This window comes from Mauremys reevesii, linkage group 1 (genome assembly GCF_016161935.1).
Source record: "Mauremys reevesii isolate NIE-2019 linkage group 1, ASM1616193v1, whole genome shotgun sequence".
NCBI classification, from domain to species: domain Eukaryota; kingdom Metazoa; phylum Chordata; order Testudines; family Geoemydidae; genus Mauremys; species Mauremys reevesii.
The window spans coordinates 311,087,978-311,111,952 of NC_052623.1; the positions used below are offsets into that span (position 1 = coordinate 311,087,978).

At 45.9% G+C, this 23,975-nt stretch overlaps 1 protein-coding gene across 3 annotated transcripts in view; it reads left to right on the forward strand.

Annotated features, from left to right (window-relative positions):
• The window catches only part of LOC120395903, an 89,870-nt gene that overhangs the window by 39,184 nt on the left and 26,711 nt on the right, over positions 1 to 23,975 (forward strand). For all 3 annotated transcript variants that reach the window (XM_039520710.1, XM_039520709.1, XM_039520711.1), the window contains exon 7: positions 9,860 to 9,942. In XM_039520710.1, the coding sequence (XP_039376644.1) occupies positions 9,860 to 9,942 (83 nt within the window). The remainder of the gene's footprint in view (positions 1 to 9,859; positions 9,943 to 23,975) is intronic.

Below are 23,975 nucleotides of genomic sequence, written 5' to 3' on the forward strand. Positions count from 1 at the left end.
ATTGACACAGTGGCTGCCTCTTGGGGAGGTGGATTACCTATGCCGATGGGAGAAGTGGCATAGGTAGCATCTTCATGGAAGTGCTACAGCAATGCTGCTGCAGCCCTAAAGCAGGTCTACATTTATAACACTGCATCGGCGCAGCTGCACTGTTGCAACTGTGCCGCTGTAGTGCTTAAGTAAAGATGTTCCTATGCTGACGGGAGAGCTTCTCCCATTGGCATAGTTAATCTACCTCTATGAGAGGTGGTAGCTACATCAATGGGTTAGGTTGATATAACTATCCTGCTCAGTTGTGTGGATTTTTCACACCCCTGAGCAACGTAGTTATACCAATATGAGTCTGTAGTGTAGACCTGGCCTTGCTACGTTTCCCAGAATTGATGACGAGCTCTATCTTGAAAGCTAGTCTCTCTCACCCACAGAAGTTGGTCCAATAAAAGATATTACCTCACCCACTTGGTCTCCCAAAGAGCTTGTCTACAGTACAAAATTATGTTGACCTAAGTATGTCAATATACAGCCGCAGCAGTAATTATATCACTGTTGCATGTCTGCACTACACTCCTTGCGTCGGCAGTGCACATCCTCGCTAGCAGCACTTGTATCGATGCAGCGAGCAGTGTATCGTGGTAGCTATCCCACTGTGCAACTTCCCACCATCTAGTGCAGGGTGTTTTGGGAAGATTTTGCAATGCCTCGTGGGCAAACGAGTCATGTAGGGGTGACTGGGAACATGATTTCAACTCCCATAATGCAGTGTTCTCCATCCCATAATGTTTCATGCCTCTTTTCAAAAGCCCTGGAAACCCATCTCTCTGAGAAATGTTGGAGCCTGCATAGCTCTGCACTATTGTGATGAGCGTTGTGAGCACAGGGTGCCTGATCCTGCAGAATTTGCAGAGCTACCCAGAGGACCTGTGAGGAACATGATGATTCCTTGGAGGCTAGATTGCTGTGGAACATAGAAACAATTCAAAATTGTTGACAGCATTCACAGAGCAGCTGCAGACAGTGGAGAGCCGGTTCTGAGCCTGAGAAACAAGCTCTGACTAGTGGGATTGCATTTATTTGCACGTATGTGATGACCAGCAGTGGCTGCAAAACTTCTGGATGCATGAGGCCATATTCCTTGATCAGTGTGCGGAGCTCGTCCCAGCCTTCCAGCTCAGCAACACCAGAACGAGATCTGCATTGACAGTGGAGAAGCGAGGGCTGATTGCTGTGTAGAAGCTTGCAATGCCACATTGATTCCCAACTAATCAGTAGCAATTTGGAGTTGGGAAATCCACAATGGAAATTACTGTGATGCAAGTGTGCAGGGCCATTAATCACCTCCTGCTTTGAAGGACTGTGACTCTGGGCAATGTGCAGGACATAGTGGATGGTTTTGCAGCAATGGGGTTCTTAAAGTCTGGTGGGGCAATAGCTGGCATGCATATCCCTATTTTGGCACCTGACCACCTTGCCTTAAAGTACATCAACAGAAATGGCTACTTTTCTATGGTATTGCAAGCACAGGTGGATCACCGGGGATTTTTTCCCAACATCGATGTGGGCTGGTCAGAGAAGGTACATGACACATGCATCTTTAGGAACACAGCTCTATTCAGAAAGCTGCAAGCAGGACTTCCTTTCCAGACTGAGTATTACCATGGGGGAATGTTGAAATGCCAATAGTGATCCCGGGAGACCTAGCCTACCCCTTACTTCTGTGGCTCATGAAGATACACCAGCCACCTTGATAGCACTAGGGAACACTTCAACTGCAGGCTCAGCAGATACGTTATGACAGTTGAATATGCCCTTAGCTGTTTGAGTGGCCGCTGGCACTGTCTACTTATGAAATTGAACCTCAGTGGAAAAAAAATTCCCAGTGCTATAGCTGCCTGCTGTGTCCTTCATAATATCTGTGAAGCAAAGGGAGAAGAATTTCTGCCAGGGAGGAGATTTCTGCGAGGCTGTCTGCTGATTTTAAGCAGCTGGATACCAGGGTTAGAGGAAGGGTTAACATGAAGCTATTCGGCTCACAGAGGATTTAAAAGACCATTTTAATAGTGAGTTATGGTAATATGTGTTGCTGTAGTGGGCTGTGCCTGGCATTATAACATTGCAAATGCACCTGTTGCTATTATCTGTGAATGATGTCAGCCCTAGTCAGCATACATTGTGAGCTAATAAGATGAATTAAGTTTCCATAAATAGACTTTTATTCCAAACCTATGCAAACAGACACATTCATAGCTGAATGGAACTTTATAAATACAGGGGAAAGAACAGTCATTTTTATTTCCCATACACATACACCAGCTGCGTCTTTCATAGGTAAGTGTATGTGCAGTTGTGATTGCCTGTACTCTCCTCTGGGGTGGAATGGTTGGGGTAGTGTAGTGGCCATACACACCACATGGAATAGGCTTCAGAGGGAGGTGAGTATGGGTCTGTTGAAGCTGAAGGCTATCAGGAGTCTGCAACATATCTGTTTGCTCCTTGAGATGTGGTAGTATCTCCTGCTACATGTCTCTCTCCTTTCTGCTTTATCCCTGCCCCTGCTGTCTGCATGGGTGATCCTCCAAGCCCTGTGCTTGGTATTTGAAGCAGCAGAGGCTTGCAAGATATCTTTGAATGTGTCCTCCGCCATCCTCTTCCTTCTCCTCCTTATCTGGCTGAGTTGCTCCGCCATGGTGGACGACGAGACCCTCAAGCCCACATTTCTGGTTGCAAAAGATACAATGCATAGAGTTACTATTCACAAGATAAATGGAATCTTAGTATACTGAACTCACTCCCCTTCACCCACACAATTGCAAGCAGCACATTTTCACTTCTTGTTGGGATTCATAGAGCATGCTAGCAGTCCCAGCAATGGTAGTTACAGCTGGGGTGGTGGTGGTGGAGTGAGGTTGAACAATAAGGGGGTGGAGAATAGCTCATGGGCACGAGTATATGCTTATAGGGCAATTGAACTGAATACTGGTACTGTTTTCCGCAGGTAATGGTTATTTTAGCCAGAGCCGCCGTGTGGGTGGGGGTGGGTGGCAATTTGCCCCAGGCCCTGCAGGGGCCCCCACGAGAACATCAGAGGCTCCCCCCCCTCCACCTTCCCTCATCCCCCGGTACCTCAGCGCGCCGCGGCCCTGGACAGCGCTGTAGCGGCATGGCTCAAGCAGGACCTGAGCTCCTCCCGCTCAGAGCCGCGTGGTAAGGGGGCAGGGCTGCGGTGGGAGCTCAGGTCCCACCGAAGCCACGCTGCCACAGCACTGTCCAGGGCTGCTCCTGGACATGGCACACTGAGGCTCCGGGAGAGGGGGGTGGCAGGGGTAAGCGGCATGGAAAGGGGGCCGCGGAAGTTGGATAAGGGGCAGGGAGTCCCGGGGACAGTCGGGGTAGAGGTTTTTTGGGGGGGTGTCAGGGGATGGGGAACGGGGGAGTTGGATTGTGGGTATTCTGGGGGTCTGTCAGGACTCGGCCGGGGGTGGATGGGGTTGGGGCAGTCAGGGTACAGGGGGCATTCGTGGCGGGTGGAGTCCCAGGGGACAAGGAGCAGGATGGGTCGGGGATTCTGAGGGGGCGGTCGGGGGGCAGGAAGTGGGTGGGGGTCAGATAGGGGGCAGGGCCAGGCTGTTTGAGAGGCACAGCCTTCCCTACCCTACCCTACCCTAAAGCTCATTCAGCAGTTTGAGGCTTGCAGACAGCTATTTAACACGAAGAGCCAAGCTGTTATCTTTTCCCTTAGGGCTGCCATCCCTTTCACTTCCCAAATGAGAAATTATAGTCTACATTTACTTTCAGTGCACAACCTTCTCCCAGGGCTGACTTTAACCCTTTTTCTGCTGGAGTAGGGGAGCCGCCCCACTACAGTCCCCCATATGCCGCCTCCTCATCACTGTTCCCGGGGGGCTGTGACTCCTGCTCCCCCGAAGTATCCATGGGGCTTGGGGTGGGGGGTGGGGGTGGTCTCTGCAAAGGATGGCATGCGGCTCTTTGTAAAAGTGGCATGTCTGCGGTTCTGCACCAGAGCAAGTGTTAGCCTCCCTTGCCTTCTGGTACACCTGCTGCAGCTCCTTGGCTTTCATGTGGCACTGTTACAGGTTCCTGTTGAATCCTTTCTCCTCCCTGCCCTGAGCAATCTGCTGGGTGATACCAACTTTTCTACAGCTAGATTGAAGCTGTGCCTGCACAGCCTCTTCTCCCCAGAGATCCAGGAGATCCAACACCTTCTGGGTACTCCACGCAGGAGCGTGTCTGCAGCATGGAGCTGGCATGGTCAGCTGGGCAGTTGCTAGGTGAGCTCTCCACACCGGGCAAACAGGAAATGGAATTTCAGAATTTGTAGGTCTTTAAATGGGAGAGCATGTATCTTTGTATCTGGCCTCTTGACAGCAGAGTTCAAAACAGTGACCAGAGCAGTCAAGGTGGGGCATTGCTGGACACTTCCTGGAGGCCACTAAAGTTGACCTAAGTAACACAGTGTCTACACTGACATTGTGTCGACCTAACTACAACAATCTAAGTGCTACATCTCTCACTGAGGTGGAGTTAAGTTGGTGTAGCAGACGAGTTACATAGGTGGGAGTGATATTTTGAGTTAGGTCAACGTAAGCTGCCTTGCATCGACCTAACTCTAGTGTAGACCAGGGTTATGTCACTTAGACAGTTTTGAAAACTGTACCCAAGTTTAGCGCACAGACTTATCAAAGGTTCTACGTCCTTTGCTATATGCATAAGTGATTTTAAATAGTTTTTAGAATCATGAGAAAGCATGCTGCCCGACAGCAGGATAAATCCCTGCCATTACAAAAAGTACCACTGGTTCTTTAACATTCATGCAGAGCAAACAAGATCTCAGTTTTTTAAGTCACCAGTACAACCCAGACACAACAAACTGCATGAAATTCAGTTTCTCTCTCTTGGGAACCTGAATGGCTGAGGTCACTCTGCTGGATGGGATTTGAACATGTGGTTCCAAGGAATTTTGCTAAAACGGGCTTGATAGTAGGACCCCAAAGTAAGGCCCTGAGTGAGCAAAGCTCTAAAGCATGTGCTTGAATTTTAAGCACAAGTGATCCCACTGATTTCAATGTGATTAACCATGTGCTTTAAATTGAGCACGTACTTATGTGCTTTGTTGGATTAGAGCCTAAACCATCACCATCTGAAGTTTAACATCTCTGTCTTCCTGTAGAACAAAACAGTTTCTCTTTTATTCTTCTATGTTTGTAAATATTTGACAAATTGTTTGTGAGAGGAAGAAAGTGTATAAAATCTGTGTATGACACGTCTAATCACCGAATTCTTACAATTCAGGTGTTTCAGATTCATTTGCTGGAGTTCTTGTAATCTTGCAAGACTGCTGTTTGCACTATAAGAACGTGTGCTAAATACTGTAGTAATTAGTGTACAGTTAGTAACACTAAATGAACACTTGTTTTAAATGTTTTGTGTGAGTATAGAGCTGGATTATCAGCCGTGGGGAATGCAGTCCCCCATTATTCCACCGAACAGATGCAACATAGATGACAGTAGTGCAAGTTTCCTGAAACTGCCATGTCAATGTGTTTCAACTTTGCCCTGGAGGGGTCACGTCTGGGAAAGAAAGGATAGTTCAGTCTCCGTGTTTACTAATCCTTGGTGCCTCTGCGGAGGCTGCCCAAAAGTGCCAATTTATAGTGGGCATTTGTGTGGATAGAGGCTATCACTTGATCTCCACAGGCCACCAAACAGCCTTCACATGGAAACAACTTCTAGTCACTACTGACATGGGCTGCATCATAACTGGCAACAGGGCCATCCTTAGGATTTATGGGGCCCTATGCAGTATTCTTAAATGGGTGCCCCTATGCCCGATGGCAGTCCGGGCTCACAGCCCGGGGGGTGGGGGAGGGATGAGGCAGCAAAGGATAATGTGCCTCCCAGCCCGCTTCATGGCGGCGGAGATTCACAGTTCCCCGCAGAGACTGCCGTATCCTCTCCCTCATGCCGAATGCGCAGGGCCGGTGCATTTGGCTTTGTGAATATGGCCCCTGTCTAAGGAGATTGCAGGGCACGCTGGGTTGCAGGGGCCAATCCGCTCTTACGTGCTGTCATGGGCAGTGGGTGAAGCTGCCGCCTGGGGAGGCTAGCTCCCCGACCCTCCTCTTCTGCCTGTGGCCTCACCCATACTCCAATCCTGCTCCGCCCCATGCCCCACCCCACTCTGCCCAGGCCCTGCCTTTCCCCACTGTCTCCCTCCTCTTTTCCCTCCCCGCACCCTGCTCACCCCCTTCCAGCCAAATCCCTGAACCCAAATGAAGCAAGTGACATTTGAAAAAAACACTCTTCTGCAATTTCTTTCTAAATAAAATGGAGCATGTTTTCCACGGCATGCCAGATGGTGAAGACTGGACTTGCAGAAGGTACCTAATTAAAAGCACTAAACTTGGGAATAAAAAATGTCAGTCACAGGTTTTTTGATATGCCCTGAAGTTTGTCAGAGATTTATTTGCAAAAACTTTGTAGGAAGGGCGAGTCAGCTGTCTTGCTGAATACAACATTAAATATTATGGAACACATGATGCAGCTCTTCTCTGTTTTACATTTTCTTAATCAGTATTTCTATGCTGATTTTATATTTTAAATGTACTCTTAAACCTTCATGAAGTAATCATTCCAGATTACTTCATATTTAACTCACTGAAACAAAGACATTATTGTAAATTAATCAGTTACAGAGGTTTAGTGTGTTCATAACAATGTTCATTGCTTTTAGAAAAAGGGAACATGAATTTACTTTGTGTGATCGCCATAACAATAGACATGTTTATGAAATTTCACCAACTTTAAAAAAATATGTTTTCAAAGATTTTAGGCATAACAAAGGATTTTATATCTTACTTGGTACTGATTTTGCTGGAGGGTTCTCTTAAAACTAGTTCATCAGGTAGTCAGAAGTAAAGAAAGGGAAACTCATTTGTCCAGCTATCTGGAAGGAAAGGGGTGTTGTCCATTTAAGGGCTCTCTTCAGCTGGGAGAGCGGGGGTGGGGGGTTGAAGAGAGAAAAGGATGGACAGAAAGGACAGGAAGACTTTGGAAGCAAGTTTTTTTTACTAAAGTAATTTAAAATTAAAATGAACAGGAGTACTTGTGGCACCTTAGAGACTAAGGCTTTGGCTACACTTAGCGCTGCACAGCGCTGCCGCGGGAGCACTCCCGCGGCAGCGCTTTGAAGTGCGAGTGTGGTCGGAGCGCCAGCGCTGGGAGAGAGCTCTCCCAGCGCTGTCCGTACTCCACCTCCCTGTGGGGATTAGCGTACAGCGCTGGGAGCCGTGCTCCCAGCGCTGGGGCTTTGACCACACTGGCGCTTTGCAGCGCCGCAATTTGCAGCGCTGGAGAGGGTGTTTTTTCACACCCTGCTGCAGCGCTGCAAATCTGCAAGTGTAGCCAAAGCCTAACAGATTTATTAGTCTGTGTGTTCCATTCTATGCATCCGAAGAAGTGAGCTGTAGCCCACGAAAGCTTATGCTGAAATAAATCTGTTAGTCTCTAAGGTGCCACAAGTACTCCTGTTCATTTTAATTTTAATTACTATAGTAATTTTAGTAGATTTTTAGATGCACAATCATCTTCAGCCTTAAATGCTTGGAGCTTCAGACATATAGTTTTTTAAATAAATCATTCAAAAGACCACCCTTATCTAAAATACACATTTTAATTTTAGGTTTCAGAGTAGGAGCCGTGTTAGTCTGTATCCGCAAAAAGAACAAGAGTACTTGTGGCACCTTAGAGACTAACCGATTTATTTCAGCATAAGCTTTCGTGGGCTACAACTCACTTCTTCGGATGCATAGAATGGAACACACAGAAGATAGTTATACATAAAGAGAACATGAAAAGGTGGAAGTATGCATACCAACTGTAAGAGTCCAATCAATGGAGATGAGCTATCATCAGCAGGAGAAAAAAATCCTTTGAAGTGATAATCGAGATGACCCATAGAAGATGTGAGGAGAACTTAACATAGGGAAATAGATTCAATTAGTGTAATGACCCAACCATTCCCAGTCTCTGTTTAAACCTAAGTTAACTAATTGAATATATTTTCCTATGTTAAATTCTCCTCACACCTTCTATGGGTCATCTCAATTATCACGTCAAAGGTTTTTTTTCTCCTGCTGATGATAGCTCATCTCAATTGATTGGACTCTTACAGTTGGTATGTCTCTAAGGTGCCACAAGTACTCCTGTTCTTTTTGCGAATACAAACTAACACGGCTACTACTCTGAAACCTAAAATTAAAATATGTATTTTGGATAAGGGTGGTCTTTTGAATGATTTATTTAAAAAACTATGTCTGAAGATCCAAGCATTTAAGGCTGAAGATGATTGTGCATCTAAAAATCTATGCAAGGATTTTTTAGAAATGTGATTTTCTAATCTTCACCAACTCACTAATGAAATATTTTTAAAGCAAATTTTAAACTAAGGTCCTGTAGACTAACATGTTCTGAGTAAATATTACAGTAATGCACAACTGTTTTTGTCAGTAAATTCAGAAACTGACAGTATATACCTGGGCGTTGGCAAATGCCTATTAAATGGCTTTATTACCACTTGAATGGCTCTTTAACAGTTCAATGTTGTGCTAATAGTTCTAGCAGGCTGGAAGGCTTTTTAACTTTTAAGTTACTAGATCCCCTCCAGAGTAAGAGTCACCAGGCTGCAGCAGCTATCTGTGGGAGCCTTCAGAAAGGGTCAAAACAGGGATCAGAAGAGTCGGGAGGGTGGACATTAAGATCCAGTGGTGCCCCAAATTTTCAGGTGCCCTACGCATAGGGTGACCAGATGACAAACATGAAATATCGGGACGCGGGGGGGGGGAGAAAAAAAAAAAAAGCTGGAGCGCCCCCCGCCACCAGGCGGCAGTGGCACAGCCCCGTCTCCACCCAACTCTCGGCTCTGACCCCCGATACACTCCCAGCTCCCCCATCCCCTCATTCCTGGGCCCAGCCTTGACTCCGAGCTGTGCAGCCGAGCCACGCTCCGGGCCCCTCTTGCAGCTCCCGGCCCAGCCGCTCCTGGGCTTCATTGCACCAGCCCCACAGCAGAGGCTGCTCCACTCTGTCCCGCCCGGGACACTCGCCCCGGGCAGCCCCGCTCCGGCTGCAGGGAGCTTGGGGACCCCCCCGGACAGGGGGCGAACCAGGCAGCCGGGCCCGGCCCCTCCTGGCAGGAGCGTGTCCACCCCACGCATGTCTCCACCCAGGCCTTGCCTGCTCCGCACTGCCCTGCAGGCTGCAGGGCTGGAGCAGCCTCCATGCTGCTCTCCCAGCCCTGGCCATGGCCCGTGAGCAAACCTGGGAGGGAGGAGGAATGCCGCGTGCTTGGGGAAGAGGCGGGGCCAGGGCGGAGAGTTGGGGAGGGGTCCAATGGGGGAAGGTGGGGGATGGTCGGGGGAAGTGGGGGGTGAAAGCCCCTCCGGGCTCCGTCTATGCACCGGATCAGAGGGCAAAATTGCTTGTTTGTCCAGTGTCCCGACCGAACATCGGTCGGGACGCGGGACAAACAAGCAAATATCGGGACAGTCCCGATAAAATCGGGACGTCTGGTCACCCTACCTACGCAGTCGCATATGCTGCCTATGCCTAAAGACAGCCTTGACTGGCAATCTAGACTGGCCCAATTTCCTGTGACTGATTCCTCAAGCCATCCACGTCCCCAAATAAATACATCAAAACCAATAATGATTTTTGAAATCCTAATTCTCTTAGCTTCCCAGCCCATACAAACTTGCTCACGTCTCCCAAAATATCACTGATTGTTGTATTAGACTTTTATTTATTGATGATCTATCAACAGCTACATTTTTTTCCTTCTCAATAGGCTTATAAACTGGACAAAACTAGTAAAAATTTCTTTGATGTAGAAGATTTCCATAGTCCTAAAATGGATGATTTCTATGATAGGTAAGTACTAGTGCACATGGCAACTGCAAGGAGAAGTAAATGACTTATTTTTATTATGGCTGAAGTTAGGATAAGCTAACTTTCTTATTATTGCTTTACTCTTTGCTAAGAAGAGACCCTAACCATTATTCCATTATGGGTTGCCTTTTTCTTTGCACTTGTTCCTAATTTCTTTCCTAGTAGCTGTGTCATCAGAAGCCCCAGCCAATAAGAAGTCCTAATGGCATCTCTTTGGGGGAACTTTCCCCCCAGGATCAATATGTGGATATCCTTCTTCCTGTACTGACCTTTGTGGCACCATATTTCCCCACTACAGATCCTGTGGAGGACACTCCATAGATCAGGGTCCATCTGTGTAGAGATTGCAAAAGTGAGGTTCGGGTAACTTAAGTGTTCCCTGATAACTAATGATAAATGTATTAAAAAGTGCATTCAGCCTGTATTTGCATGGAGCCCCCTTCATACTGGTCCCTTGTTACCAGATGTGCCCATTCCTTTGGGGTATGCTCATTTATTAGAGTTACTTTTCTGGGGAGAGGGGGGTTCTGTAATTCTATTAATGTACCACTTGTGTCACTTGTGTGTTCATATGGAGCTCCCTTCTGCAAGTCCCCTCCCAGTGGAACTATCCTGCAGGACCTAGGTCTCCCAGGGCTGAGTTCCTCCAGCCCCAGAATTACACTTTCACACACACACACACACACACACACACACACACACACACACACACACACACACACACACACACCACTCTCACGCTTACCCCCTTATATGTCCCTGTACTCAATGGGCTGAGTCAAGCAGCACTTTCAAGCTGCCACCCTTATATGCCACAGGTTCAGTACGACCGTATCCCCACTTTCACATTACAATTGAACAGGTAGTAACCCACTTGATGAGCAAACTCCACAGTATTTTTGGGTGCTACAGAGATCTATAGCTTAGGTAAAAGAAGTGTTGCTGCAGAGTAAATGGGGAAACTAAAAACACAAAGGAGTAAAGTTTAGAACGAGAGAGAGAGAGAGAAAGAAGCAACCAGCTTAACCATAAAAGATATTTATTGAATAATAGTGATAACTACACAAGGAGGGCTAAACAAACATAACAGTTACATTATTAAAGGTTAATACCTGAGGTAGAAAAGAAAACAGAGAGAAGGAGGCTTGAACTGGTCGCGGTTCTCAGGTGATGGTGGTAGCTCAGGGTCCTGAGTGCTGGAGACAGGCAGAGCCCTGAGCACGATCAGTCAGGAGATGGAGTCCCAGTGGAATTGATGCAGAGTTTGGGTCCATGCATCAGAACACTTACTTGAACATAGGTGGGGTTTTTTGTAGAGAAACAACAGTGGTTCAAGGGAGAACACTAGATTTGTTTATGGGTAAACTGATGACTCAAGGGTTTTCTTTAGGCTAGACAATAGGAGCTGATCACCCTTGGCTATGGGTGGTGTTTTCTTCCAGGGAGCTCACAATACCATGGGTGGCAGGTTATATATGTGTGCGGTGCCCGGGCTCCAGGAATATTCAGGGCTGGGTGCCCTGCTCCAGCAATATTTGGAGCTGGGTCTCTCCCCCGGCCCTGCCTGGATCGGGCCCTGGCCCCCGTGGGTCTCCCCCCGCCCCCCCGCGTCCCTGCCTGGAACAGGTCCCACCCCCCGCCTGCCACCCCTCCCCCTGCGTGCTTTGTGCTGCCGGAGATCGGCTCCAGGCAGAACTGCCATTCACTAATGGCAAGGCAGGCTGCCCTTACCCTGCCCTTCCGCCCTAGCCCTGAGCCTCTCCAACGCCCCAAATCCCTCATCCCCGGCCAGAGCCCTCATCCCCCCGCACCCTAATCCTCAGCCCCAGCCCTGAGCGCCCTCATCCCCCCGCACCCTAATCCTCAGCCCCCGCCAGAGCCCTCGTCCCCCGCACCTAATCCTCAGCCCCAGCCCTGAGTCCCCACATCATGAGCCCCACAGCCCTCACCCCACACTCCAAACCTCTGCCCTAGCCCTGAGCCCCCACATCATGAACCCCTCATCCCCAGCCCCAACCCTCATCCCCTGCACCCTGATCCTCTGCCCCAGCCCTGACCCCACAGCATGAACCCCTCATCCTCAGCCCCACAGCCCTCACCCTGCACTCCCTCCTATCCCCAAACTCCCTCCCAGAGGGTGCACCCCCTCCCCCATCCTACGCTACCACCCCCAGCCCGGAGCCTGCACCCAGCACCCAAACTCCCTCCCAGAGCCTGCACCCCTCACCCCTTCCTACACCCCCACCCCAGCCCAGAGCCTGCACCCAAACTCCATCCCAAAGCCTGCACCCCTCCTGCACCCTAATCCCCAGCCCAGGATCTGCACCCCATACCTCCCCCCTAAACCCCACCCAGAGCCTTAGGCAGGTGGGGGCAGAGTTTGGGGGGGCGGAGTGGGGGGGCGGGTTCTGAGCACCACCAAAATTTCTACAAACTTGCCACCCATGCACAATACAATTACATAACATAAGAAGAACATAAGAACGGCCGTAATGGGTCAGACCAAAGGTCCATCTAGCCCAGTATCCTGTCTACCGACAGTGGCCAATGCCAAGTGCCCAGAGGAAGTGAACCTAACAGGTAATGATCCTGCCATCCATCTCCACCCTCTGACAAACAAATAGAGTCTAGGGACACCATTCCTTACCCATCGTGGCTAATAGCCATTAATGGACTTAACCTCCATGAATTTATCCAGTTCTCTTTTAAACGCTGCTACAGTCCTAGCCTTCACAACCTCGTCAGGTAAGGCGTTCCACAATTTGATTATGCGCTGTGTGAAGAAGAGCTTCCTTTTATTTGTTTTAAACCTGCTGCCTATTAATTTCATTTGGTGACCCCTAGTTCTTGAATTATGGGAATAAGTAAATAACTTTTTCTTATCCACTTTCTCCACATCACTTATAATTTTATATTCCTCTATCATATCCCCCCTTAGTCTCCTCTTTTCCAAGCTGAAAAGTCCTAGCCTCTTTATCTCTCCTCATATGGGACCCTCTCCAAACCCCTAATCATTTTAGTTGCCCTTCTCTGAACCTTTTCTAGTGTCAGTATATCTTTTTTGAGATGAGGCGACCACATCTGTACGCGGTATTCAAGATGTGAGCGTATGATCGATTTATATAAGGGCAATAATAAATTCTCCATCTTATTCTCTATCCCCTTTTTAATGATTCCTAACATCCTGTTTGCTTTTTTGACCGCCTCTGCACACTGTGTGGACATCTTCAGAGAACTATCCACGACGACTCCAAGATCTTTTTCCTGACTCGTTGTAGCTAAATTAGCCCCCATCATATTGTATGTATAGTTGGGGTTATTTTTTCCAATGTGCATTATTTTACATTTATCCACATTAAATTTCATTTGCCATTTTGTTGCCCAATCACTTAGTGTTGTGAGATCTTTTTGAAGTTCTTCACAGTCTGCTTTGGTCTTAATTATCTTGAGCAGTTTAGTATCATCTGCAAACTTTGCCACCTCACTGTTTACCCCTTTCTCCAGATGATTTATGAATAAGTTGAATAGGACTGGTCCTAGGACTCACCCTTGGGGAACACCACTAGTTACCCCTCTCCATTCTGAGAATTTACCATTAATTCCTACCCTTTGTTCCCTGTCTTTTAACCAGTTCTCAGTCCATGAGAGGACCTTCCCTTTTATCCCATGACAACTTAATTTACGTAAGAGCCTTTGGTGAGGGACCTTGTCAAAGGCTTTCTGGAAATCTAAGTACACTATGTCCACTGGATCCCCCTTGTCCACATGTTTGTTGACCCCTTCAAAGAACTCTAATAGATTAGTAAGACATGATTTCCCTTTAGAGAAACCATGTTGACTTTTGCCCAACAATTTATGTTTTTCTATGTGTCTGACAATTTTATTCTTTACTATTGTTTCGACTAATTTGCCCGGTACTGACGTTAGACTTACCAGTCTGTAATTGCTGGGATCACCTCTAGAGCCCTTTTAAAATATTGGCGTTACATTAGCTATCTTCCAGTCGTTGGGTACAGAAGCCGATTTAAAGGACAGGTTACAAACCCTAGTTAATAGTTCCGCAATTTCACATTTGAGTTCTTTCAGAACTCTTGGGTGAATGCCATCTGGTCCCGGTGACTTGTTAATGTTACGTTTATCAATTAATTCTAAAACCTCCTCTAGTGACATTTCAATCTGTGACAGTTCCTCAGATTTGTCACCTACAAAGGATGGCTCAGGTTTGGGAATCTCCTTAACATCCTCAGCCGTGAAGACTGAAGCAAATAATTCATTTAGTTTCTCCACAATGACTTTTTCGTCTTTAAGCGCTTCTTTTCTATCTCTATCATCGAGGGGCCCCACTGGTTGTTTAGCAGGCTTCCTGCTTCTGATGTACTTAAAAAACATTTTGTTATTACCTTTTGAGTTTTTGGCTAGCTGTTCTTCAAATGCCTCTTTGGCTTTTCGTATTACATTTTTACACTTAATTTGGCAGTGTTTATGCTCCTTTCTATTTACTTTGCTAGGATTTGACTTCCACTTTTTAATGGAAGTCTTTTTATCTGTCACTGCTTCTTTTACATGGTTGTTAAGCCACGGTGGCTCTTTTTTAGTTCTTTTACTGTTTTTTTTAATTTGGAGTATACATTTAAGTTGGGCCTCTATTATGGCGTCTTTAAAAAGCGCCCATGCAGCTTGCAGTCACTTTAGTCACTGTACCTTTTAATTTCTGTTTAACTAACCCCCTCATTTTTGCATAGTTCCCCTTTTTTAAATTAAATGCCACAGTGTTGGGCCGTTGAGATGTTCTTCACACCACAGGGATGTTAAATGTTGTTATATTATGGTCACTATTTCCAAGTGGTCCTGTTATTATTACCTCTTGGACCAGCTCCTGCGCTCCACTCAGGACTAAATCTAGAGTTGCCTCTCCCCTTGTGGGTTCCCATACCAGCTGCTCCAAGAAGCAGTCATTTAAAGTATAGAGACATTTTGTCTCTGCATTTTGTCCTGAGGTGACATGTTCCCAGTCAATATGGAGATAATTGAAATCCCCCACTATTACTGAGTTCTTATTTTGATAGCCTCTCTAATTTCCCTTAGCATTTCATCATCACTATCACTGTCCTGGTCAGGTGGTCGATAATAGATCCCTAATGTTATATTCTTAGAGCATGAAATTTCTATCCATAGAGATTCTATGGAACATGTGGATTCACTTAAGATTTTTACTTCATTTTATTCTACATTTTCTTTCACAGATAGTGCCACTCCCCCCCTGCACGACCTGTTCTGTCCTTCCGATATATTTTGTACCCCAGAATGATTGTGTCCCATTGATTATCCTCAGTCCACCAGGTTTCTGTGATGCCTATTATATCAATATCCTCCTTTATCACGAGGCACTCTAGTTCACCCATCTTATTATTTAGACTTCTAGCATTTGTGTACAAGCACTTTAAAAACTTGTCACTGTTTAATTGTCTGCCCTTTTCTGATGTGTCAGATTCCTTTTTATATGAATGTTTCTCGTCTGATTTGGCCCTTACATTCAGGGGCGGCTCTAGGATTTCCGCTGCCCCAAGCAGGGCGGCACGCCGCGGGGGGCGCTCTGGCGGTCGCCGGTCCTGCGGCTGCGGTGGACCTCCCGCAGACGTGCCTGCGGAGGGTCCGCTGGTCCCACGGCTCCAGAGGACCTCCCGCAGGCATGCCTGCGGATGCTCCACCGGAGCCGCAGGACCAGCGGACCCTCCGCAGGCATGCCTGTGGGAAGTCCACCAGAGCTGCTTGCCGCCCTCCCGTGGGACACCGCCCCAAGCGCGCGCTTGGCGCGCTGGGGTCTGGAGCCGGCCCTGCTTACATTATCCTCTTCCATCCTCTGTTCCTGACTATAACCTAGAGAATCTCTATCAATAGACTCTCCTCTAAGAGAAGTCTCTGTCCGATCCACATGCTCCTCTGCAGCAGTCGGCTTTCCCCCCATCTCCTAGTTTTAAAACTGCTCTACAGCCTTTTTAATGTTTAGTGCCAGCAGTCTGGTTCCACTTTGGTTTAGGTGGAGCCCATCTCTCCTGTATAGGCTCCCCCCATCCCAAAAGTTTCCCCAGTTCCTAATGAATCTAAACCCCTCCTCTCTACACCATCATCTCATCCATGCATTGAGACTCTGAAGCTCTGCCTCTGCATGTGGAACTTGGAGCATTTCTGAGAATGCCACCATAGAGGTCCTGGATTTCAGTCTCCTCCCTAGCAGCCTAAATTTGACCTCCAGGATGTCTCTCCTACCCTTCCCTATGTCATTGGTACCTACATGTACCACGACCACCAGCTCCTCCCCAGCACTACACATAAGTCTGTCTAGATGCCTCGAGAGATCCGCAACCTTTGCACCAGGCAGGCAAGTCACCATACGGTTCTCCTGGTCATCACAAATCCAGCTATCTATGTTTCTAATGATCAAATCTCCCATTACCAACACCTGCCTTTTCCTAGTAACTGGAGTTCCCTCCCCCAGAGAGGTAACCTCAGTGCGAGAGGATACCTCAACACCATCTGGAAGGAGGGTCTCAACTATGGGAAGGTTTCCCTCTGCTCCCGTAGACTGCTCCACTTCCCTGGGCCTTTCAGCCTCCTCAACAGTGCAGGGGCTTTCTGACCGGAGGTGAGACAATTCTACAGTGTCCCAGAAAGCCTCATCAACATACCTCTCTGCCTCCCTTAGCTCCTCTAGTTCCGCCACCCTGTCCTCCAAAGCCCAGACGTGGTCTCTGAGGGCCAGGAGCTCCTTGCACCGCTTGCACGCATATGCCACCCGCCCACAGGGCAGTTAATCATACATGCCGCACTCAGCACAATAAACTGGATAGCCCCCACTCTGCTGCTGGGCTTCTGCCTGCATTGTGTCCTAGTTAATGAAGGGGTTGTTTAAAGCAAGAAGTTTTGGCTGTAGTTTAGTTTATAGGTTTGAAAACAAAAATAACAGCAAGGAGCCTTTGCCCCCTTCCTGCTCCCCTTCCACACTCCCTTGCGAAACTCCCTGTTAGCAGCTCCTGGTCGCTTGCGCACTGCTTTATAAAGCCCTGGCCTGCTTGATAGCCCCGCCCACTGACTAAGGCTCAGCCTATCAACAGAGGCTTCTAGCTTTCAAGTAGGCTGCTTCAGTATTTTGGATATCAATCAAGGATTTATTACTAGAATTGGTCTGATAACTGCTGAGCTGGGTGTGGGCAGGTGTAAGTTCATCAACATTTAGAGCAGAGATCCCCCATGATGCAGTGCTTCCCTGCTTTTCTGGTCCCAGAGTTCAGTGTGGTTCTCTGTTCTCCATTCTGTATGCTAATGGAGAAGTCTCCCTGTCCCATCTTTCATGCAGATGAGGCTAGAGGAGTTGTCTCTGTTCTCCATTCTGTATGCTAATAGAGATGTCTTAATCTTATCCTCCTGGTCAGGAGGGATCTAGGTGTGTCTCCCAATGCCCTTCACTGCTCTCTGCAAGCCTTTTCTCTGATCGGTTTTGGTTCAAGCAGAGACTAGTGGGGGCAGGGGCTGTCTTTCCTGAGTCAGACAGGCTGGATACTGCACCCTGGTTCTCCAAGAACACAGAGCTGACTGGTATCACCCTCCTCTCAGAGTGGGGATCTAAGGGCAGCTACCAGAAAGGGGAAATGCTGCCCAATTCTTGAAAGAGGGGCAAGAAGTCCTGTAGATGGAGCAGACCCACAGGACCTGTTGTAATAATTGTGGTGTAGCAGGTCTCCTTTATTTGTTAGCCTACTTGGTGAAAAGTGAGTAAAATTTCATGAATTGTCACAATGATCTGTTGTATGAAACTGGTTAAGAAAAGATGTGACTGAACTTCTTTAAACAGAAAGGGTCTACTAATACCACTGAAGGATTGTGTTAAGATTGTACCTGATAAACAAGAGGAGTTGAGAGTCGGAAATCAATGAACCAGAATTGGTGTGGCCACTGGGAAGCATTCATGGACAGAGGACTGTTCTCTCAGGATGGACTTCACCTGAGTAAGGAGGGAAATAGACTTCTAGGATGGAGGCTGGCACAACTGATTAAGAGAGCTTTAAACTAGGAATTTGGGGAAGATGGTTGAGAGATGTCCAGGTAATCTCCACGCCGGAATTTAACATTGAGAGGGAAGAAAATAAAGTAAGAGAGGATACAGCCATGGGCAGAAGAGTGGGCATAAGGAGGAAGGGTAGTGTAGATACCAGTCTAACAGGTGATACTGGTGGTAGAATGTCTGTGCCTAACCGGGTAAAGAATGTCAGTGAAGCTAAACGGCAAAAATTAAGATGTCTGTACACTAATGCGAGGAGCCTAGGTAACAAAATGGAGGAACTAGAGCTTCTGGTGCAGGAAGTGAAACCGGATATTATAGGGATAACAGAAACATGGTGAATAGTAGTCATGACTGGAGTACAGGTATTGAAGGCTATGTGCTGTTTAGGAAAGACAGAAATAAAGGCAAAGGTGGTGGAGTAGCATTGTATGTCAATGATGAGGTTAACTGTAAAGAAATAAGAAGTGATGGAATGGATAAGACAGAGTCTGTCTGGGCAAAAATCACATTGGGAAAGAAAGCTACTAGAGCCTCCCCTGAGATAGTGCTTGGGGTGTGCTACAGACCGCCGGGATCTGATTTGGATATGGATAGAAACCTCTTTAATGTTTTTAATGAAGTAAACACTAATGGGAATTGTGTGATCATGGGAGACTTTAACTTCCCAGATATAGACTGGAGGACAAGTGCTAGTAACAATAATAGAGCTCAGATTTTTCTGGATGTGATAGCTGATGGATTTCTTCACCAAGTAGTTGAAGAACCAACATGAGGGGATGCCATTTTAGATTTGGTTTTGGTGAGTAGTGAGGACCTCATAGAAGAAATGGTTGTAGGGGACAACCTTGGTTCAAGAGATCATGAGCTAATTCAATTCAAACTAGATGGAAGGATAAACAAAAATAGATCTGGGACTAGGGTTTTTGATTTCAAAAGGGCTAACTTTAAAGAATTAAGGAAATTAGTTAGAGAAGTGGATTGGACTGAAGAACTTGTGGATCTAAAGGTGGAGGAGGCCTGGAATTACTTCAAGTCAAAGCTGCAGAAACTTTCAGAAGCCTGCATCCCAAGAAAGGGGAGAAAAATCATAGGCAGGAGTTGTAGACCAAGCTGGATGAGCAAGCATCTCAGAGAGGTGATTAAGAAAAAGCAGAAAGCCTACAAGGAGTGGAAAATAGGCGGGATTAGCAAGGAAAGCTACCTTATTGAGGTCAGAACGTGTAGGAATGAAGTGAGAAAGGCTAAAAGCCATGTAGAGTCGGACCTTGCAAAGGGAATTAAAACCAATAGTAAAAGGTTCTATAGCCATATAAATAAGAAGAAAACAAAGAAAGAAGAAGTGGGACCGCTAAACACTGAGGATGGAATGGAGGTTAAGGATAATCTAGGCATGGCCCAATATCTAAATAAATACTTTGCCTCAGTCTTTAATAAGGCTAATGAGGAGCTTAGGGATAATGGTAGAATGACAAATGGGAATGAGGATATGGAGGTAGTTATTACCACATCTGAGGTAGAAACCAAACTCGAACAGTTTAATGAGACAAAATTGGAGGGCCCAGATAATCTTCATCCAAGAATATTAAAGGAACTGGCACATGAAATTGCAAGCCCATTAGCAAGAATTTGTAATGAATCAGTAAACTCGGGTTGTACCGTACGACTGGAGAATTGCTAACATAGTTCCTATTTTTAAGAAAGGGAAAAAAGGTGACCCGAGTAACTATAGGCCTATTAGTTTGACATCTGTAGTATGTAAGGTCTTGGAAAAAATTTTGAAGGAGAAAGTAGCTAAGGACATTGAGGTCAATGGTAATTGGGACAAAATACAACATGGTTTTACAAAAGGTAGATCGTGCCAAACCAACCTGATCTCCTTCTTTGAGAAGGTAACAGATTTTTTAGACAAAGGAAACGCAGTGGATCTATTTTACCTCGATTTCAGTAAGGCATTTGACACGGTTCCACATGGGGAATTATTAGTTAAATTGGAAAAGATGGGGATCAATATGAAAATTGAAAGGTGGATAAGGAACTGGTTAAAGGGGAGACTACAGCGGGTGTACTGAAAGGTGAACTGTCAGGCTGGAAGGAGGTTACTAGTGGAGTTCCTCAGGGATCAGTTTTGGGACCAATCTTATTTAACCTTTTTATTATTGACCTTGGCACAAAAAGTGGGAATGTGCTAATAAAGTTTGCGGATGACACAAAGCTGGGAGGTATTGCTAAAACAGAGAAGGACCGGGATATCATACAGGAAGATCTGGATGACCTTGTAAACTGGAGTAATAGTAATAGGATGAAATTTAATAGTGAAAAGTGCAAGTTCATGCATTTAGGGATTAATAACAAGAATTTTAGTTATAAATTGGGGACACATCAGTTGGAAGTAACAGAGGAGGAGAAGGACCTCGGAGTATTGGTTGATTACAGGATGACTATGAGCCACCAATGTGATATGGCTATTAAAAAAGCTAATGCAGTTTTAGGATGCATCAGGTGAGGTGTTTCCAGCAAAGATAAGGAGGTGTTAGTACCATTATACAAGGCACTGGTGAGACCTCATCTGGAATACTGTGTGCAGTTCTGGTCTCCCATGTTTAAGAAGGATGAATTCAAACTGGAACAGGTTCAGAGACGGGCTACTAGGATGATCCGAGGAATGGAAAACCTGTCTTATGAAAGGAGACTCAAACAGCTTAGCTTGTTTAGCCTAACCAAAAGACGGTTGAGTGGGGATATGATTGCTCTTTATAAGTATACCAGAGGGATTAATATTAGGGAGGGAGAGGAATTATTTAAGCTTAGTACCAATGTGGACACAAGAACAAATGGATATAAACTGGACACTAGGAAGTTTAGACTTGAAATTAGACAAAGGTTTCTAACCATTAGAGGAGTGAAGTTCTGGAACAGCCTTCCAAGGGGAGTAGTGGGGGCAAAAGACAGATCTGGCTTTAAGACTAAGCTTGATAAGTTTATGGAGGGGATGGTATGATGGGATAGCCTAATTTTGGCAATTAATTTGGCAATTGATCTTTGATCATCAGCGGGTAAGTATGCCCAGTGGTCTGTGATGGGATGTTAGATGGGATGGGATCTGAGTTACTACAGAGGATTCTTTCCTGGGTGCAGGCAGGTGTGTCTTGCCCACATGCTCAGAGTTTAACTGATTGCCATATTTGGGGTCGGGAAGGAATTTTCCTCCAGGGCAGATTGGCAGAGGCCCTGGAGGTTTTTCGCCTTCCTCTGCAGCGTGGGGCATGGGTCACTTGCTGGAGGATTCTCTGCAGCTTGAGGTCTTCAAACCACAATTTGAGGACTTCAATAACTCAGACATAGGTTAGGGGTTTGTTATAGAAGTGGATGGGTGAGATTGTGTGGCCTGCATTGTGCAGCAGGTCAGACTAGATGATCATAATGGTCCCTTCTGACCTTAAAGTCTATGAGTCTATAAGTCAATGAACTAAAATAATGAGAGGATGGATTATTCCACCCACTGCCCCTCACCACAGCTGTGTCAGGATTGTTGCTGTGACATCAGACTTTGATACTCCAGAGGGGATATTTGACCATCATTGTTGCACGAATGAGGATCCCAACCTGATATATGCAAGATTTTGTTTTGTCTTCCCCTTCCTCGTGTGCTTCTTTCTGTCCTGCCCCTACCCCCATCTTCCTTCTGTCCCCTCTCTCTCTTGGCTTTTCATCTGATCCTGAAATCAACAATACTGCATGATACCAGCACAATGGGATGAGACAGCCCATCCAGCTCTGCTGAGCCGGAGAAGGATCAGTGAAGGACAGGGATCTGAGAAGGACAACCAGATGATTTACCTGAGTGGGGAGGTGAGCTGAGATCCAGAGCAACCGTTGTTGTGACTGACTTGTCAGCCAAAAGCATCTGTCCATGACTGACCAGCTACCCTGTATTCTGAGAACATCAGCAAAAGCCATCTTTCCCCCATCTTTATTATCTTATCTCTTCTCTCCTTTCTGTGTCTATCTGTTTTGCCTAAAGCAACAAAAGTCACCATCATTTCCAACTCAGAACTGAGAAGCAGAGCTAACCCCTTTCTTCCCTGCTATGAAGGACTGTTTCATTGAATAAGAGACTTTAGCCAATATTCACTGTCTCAAAATAGAGACTTAGGTTTTGAGTAAATTTATTTTGCATAATCAGTTAGTTTCAGTGCTCTTTGCCTTGTTTTGATTCTTTTCTTTTTGTGTGTTTCAATCAATACATTTCTAACCTTTGGCATGGATTTTAGTGTGTTTGCTCTGGTAATAAGTAGGCTGAGGTCTTTGTATACCAAACTATGAACTTCGTTTAAAACTGTTTAATGTTGTACAGTGACTGGGTTACATTAACACCTTTGAGCCTTTAATCCAGCTAAATTAATACAACAGACCTCTGTCAAATCCCAAAGGATCTGAAGATTCTGGTGGTCAAAACCCCAGTTCATTCTGTCAGGGGGCAAACTCCACCTCTGAAACAGAATAAACTCCTTCTGGGGCATTTTTTGGAGATTTCTCCTGTATGAAATTAGGTAAGGTGAGCTAGTTGATGTCTTCAGTTTGCAGTGATGTATCATGGCTCTCCCTTTTATGGTCAGTAATGCTGGGCAGGGAAAAAATGACAGCCTACTTAAGTGTTTGTAGAATGTGATGTTTTTAAAGTTGACTTGAGTGTGCATGGCAATGGGAAATTTAAATAGAAGTCCTCATTCCAAGAGACAGAAACGCAGATCTCTGCTGTTATACCACCAAGTTGGGGTGGGAGTGGAATCTGTTAATTGTTGCTCACCTGATATGCAATTATCCCCTCAAACTCTCCCCTCCCTCCAAAAGAGATTCATTTCAGCTCTGAAGCTGATTTTAGCTGTATATCAATCTATTTTCGTTTAAAAGCTTTTTGAAAGAGAATATTACATTCTCAAATCATCCTGTTTGCTTCTAGGGATGTGGAAATAAAAGCCACAAACTGGAACCAAATTTAAAACTCTCCTTAAACTTGAATAGACCACCTTCAAGGAGAATTATTGTTGCTTAGTTCTAGAGGTTTTTATTTTGAGCCTAAATTATCACCTGCCATTTGGTTTGATGAGCTTTATAAATAGTTGTCTGCTAAGACTGAGATTGAAGAGCAACATGCTGTTTTTGAAAACTTTGTTTCTTAAACAGCATGCCCCATTACATACGTGCAACATGACTGCAAATTCACACACACAAGTAAAACAGGAGACAGAAACCACTCTATGTAAGTTATGACTTTCTCAATAGTCTGCTTCTTTTTCAAGGTTACTGCTCCCTGAGTCTAAGTAATTCTAGAAGGGGCACCATACAGGGACTAGACATACAAGTCTAGTGAGTGGTGAAAAAAGGCTGTGAGCCTCTTCAGTTCTGCAGTGCTTACAAGTCAGACCTGATAACTTCCAGCCATTCAAGCGCTGAGTACTGTTCCAGGAAAGACTATTGTGTCTCTGGTTGTCTGGTGCAGATGGCTTGTAAGAGAGTTCATATACTGCAGTCCAAACACATGCTTCAGCTAAAAGCGGTTTGACTAGTGACTTGAAACCAAGCCCTATAAAGTGAAAGGTCAGTGAATTATATAAATGGAATGGCTCTATAGTTAATGCTGAAGGTAGCTGTGCATTACATTACAAGGCAACAAACAGGTTCCAGAATAGAGCAATAAATAGTGCGCCCAGTGAGGGAGCAGGACTGTTACCAAGATAAGCAGCCAGGCTGTTACAATTGCAAGGATTCAAAAAGTGGGAAGGCTTTCTGTTTAAACCTTGAAGTGGCAACAGCATATTTGATAAAGATGAATACGATTGTTATTTTCTTCTTGTTTCTATCAGAGACTGTTTTTAAAAACTGGCTATTCATTTTATGCTTCAAGACAAAACAGATATTATTTAAGGAAAAACTCCCGGCACTTTGCTCAGTCCAG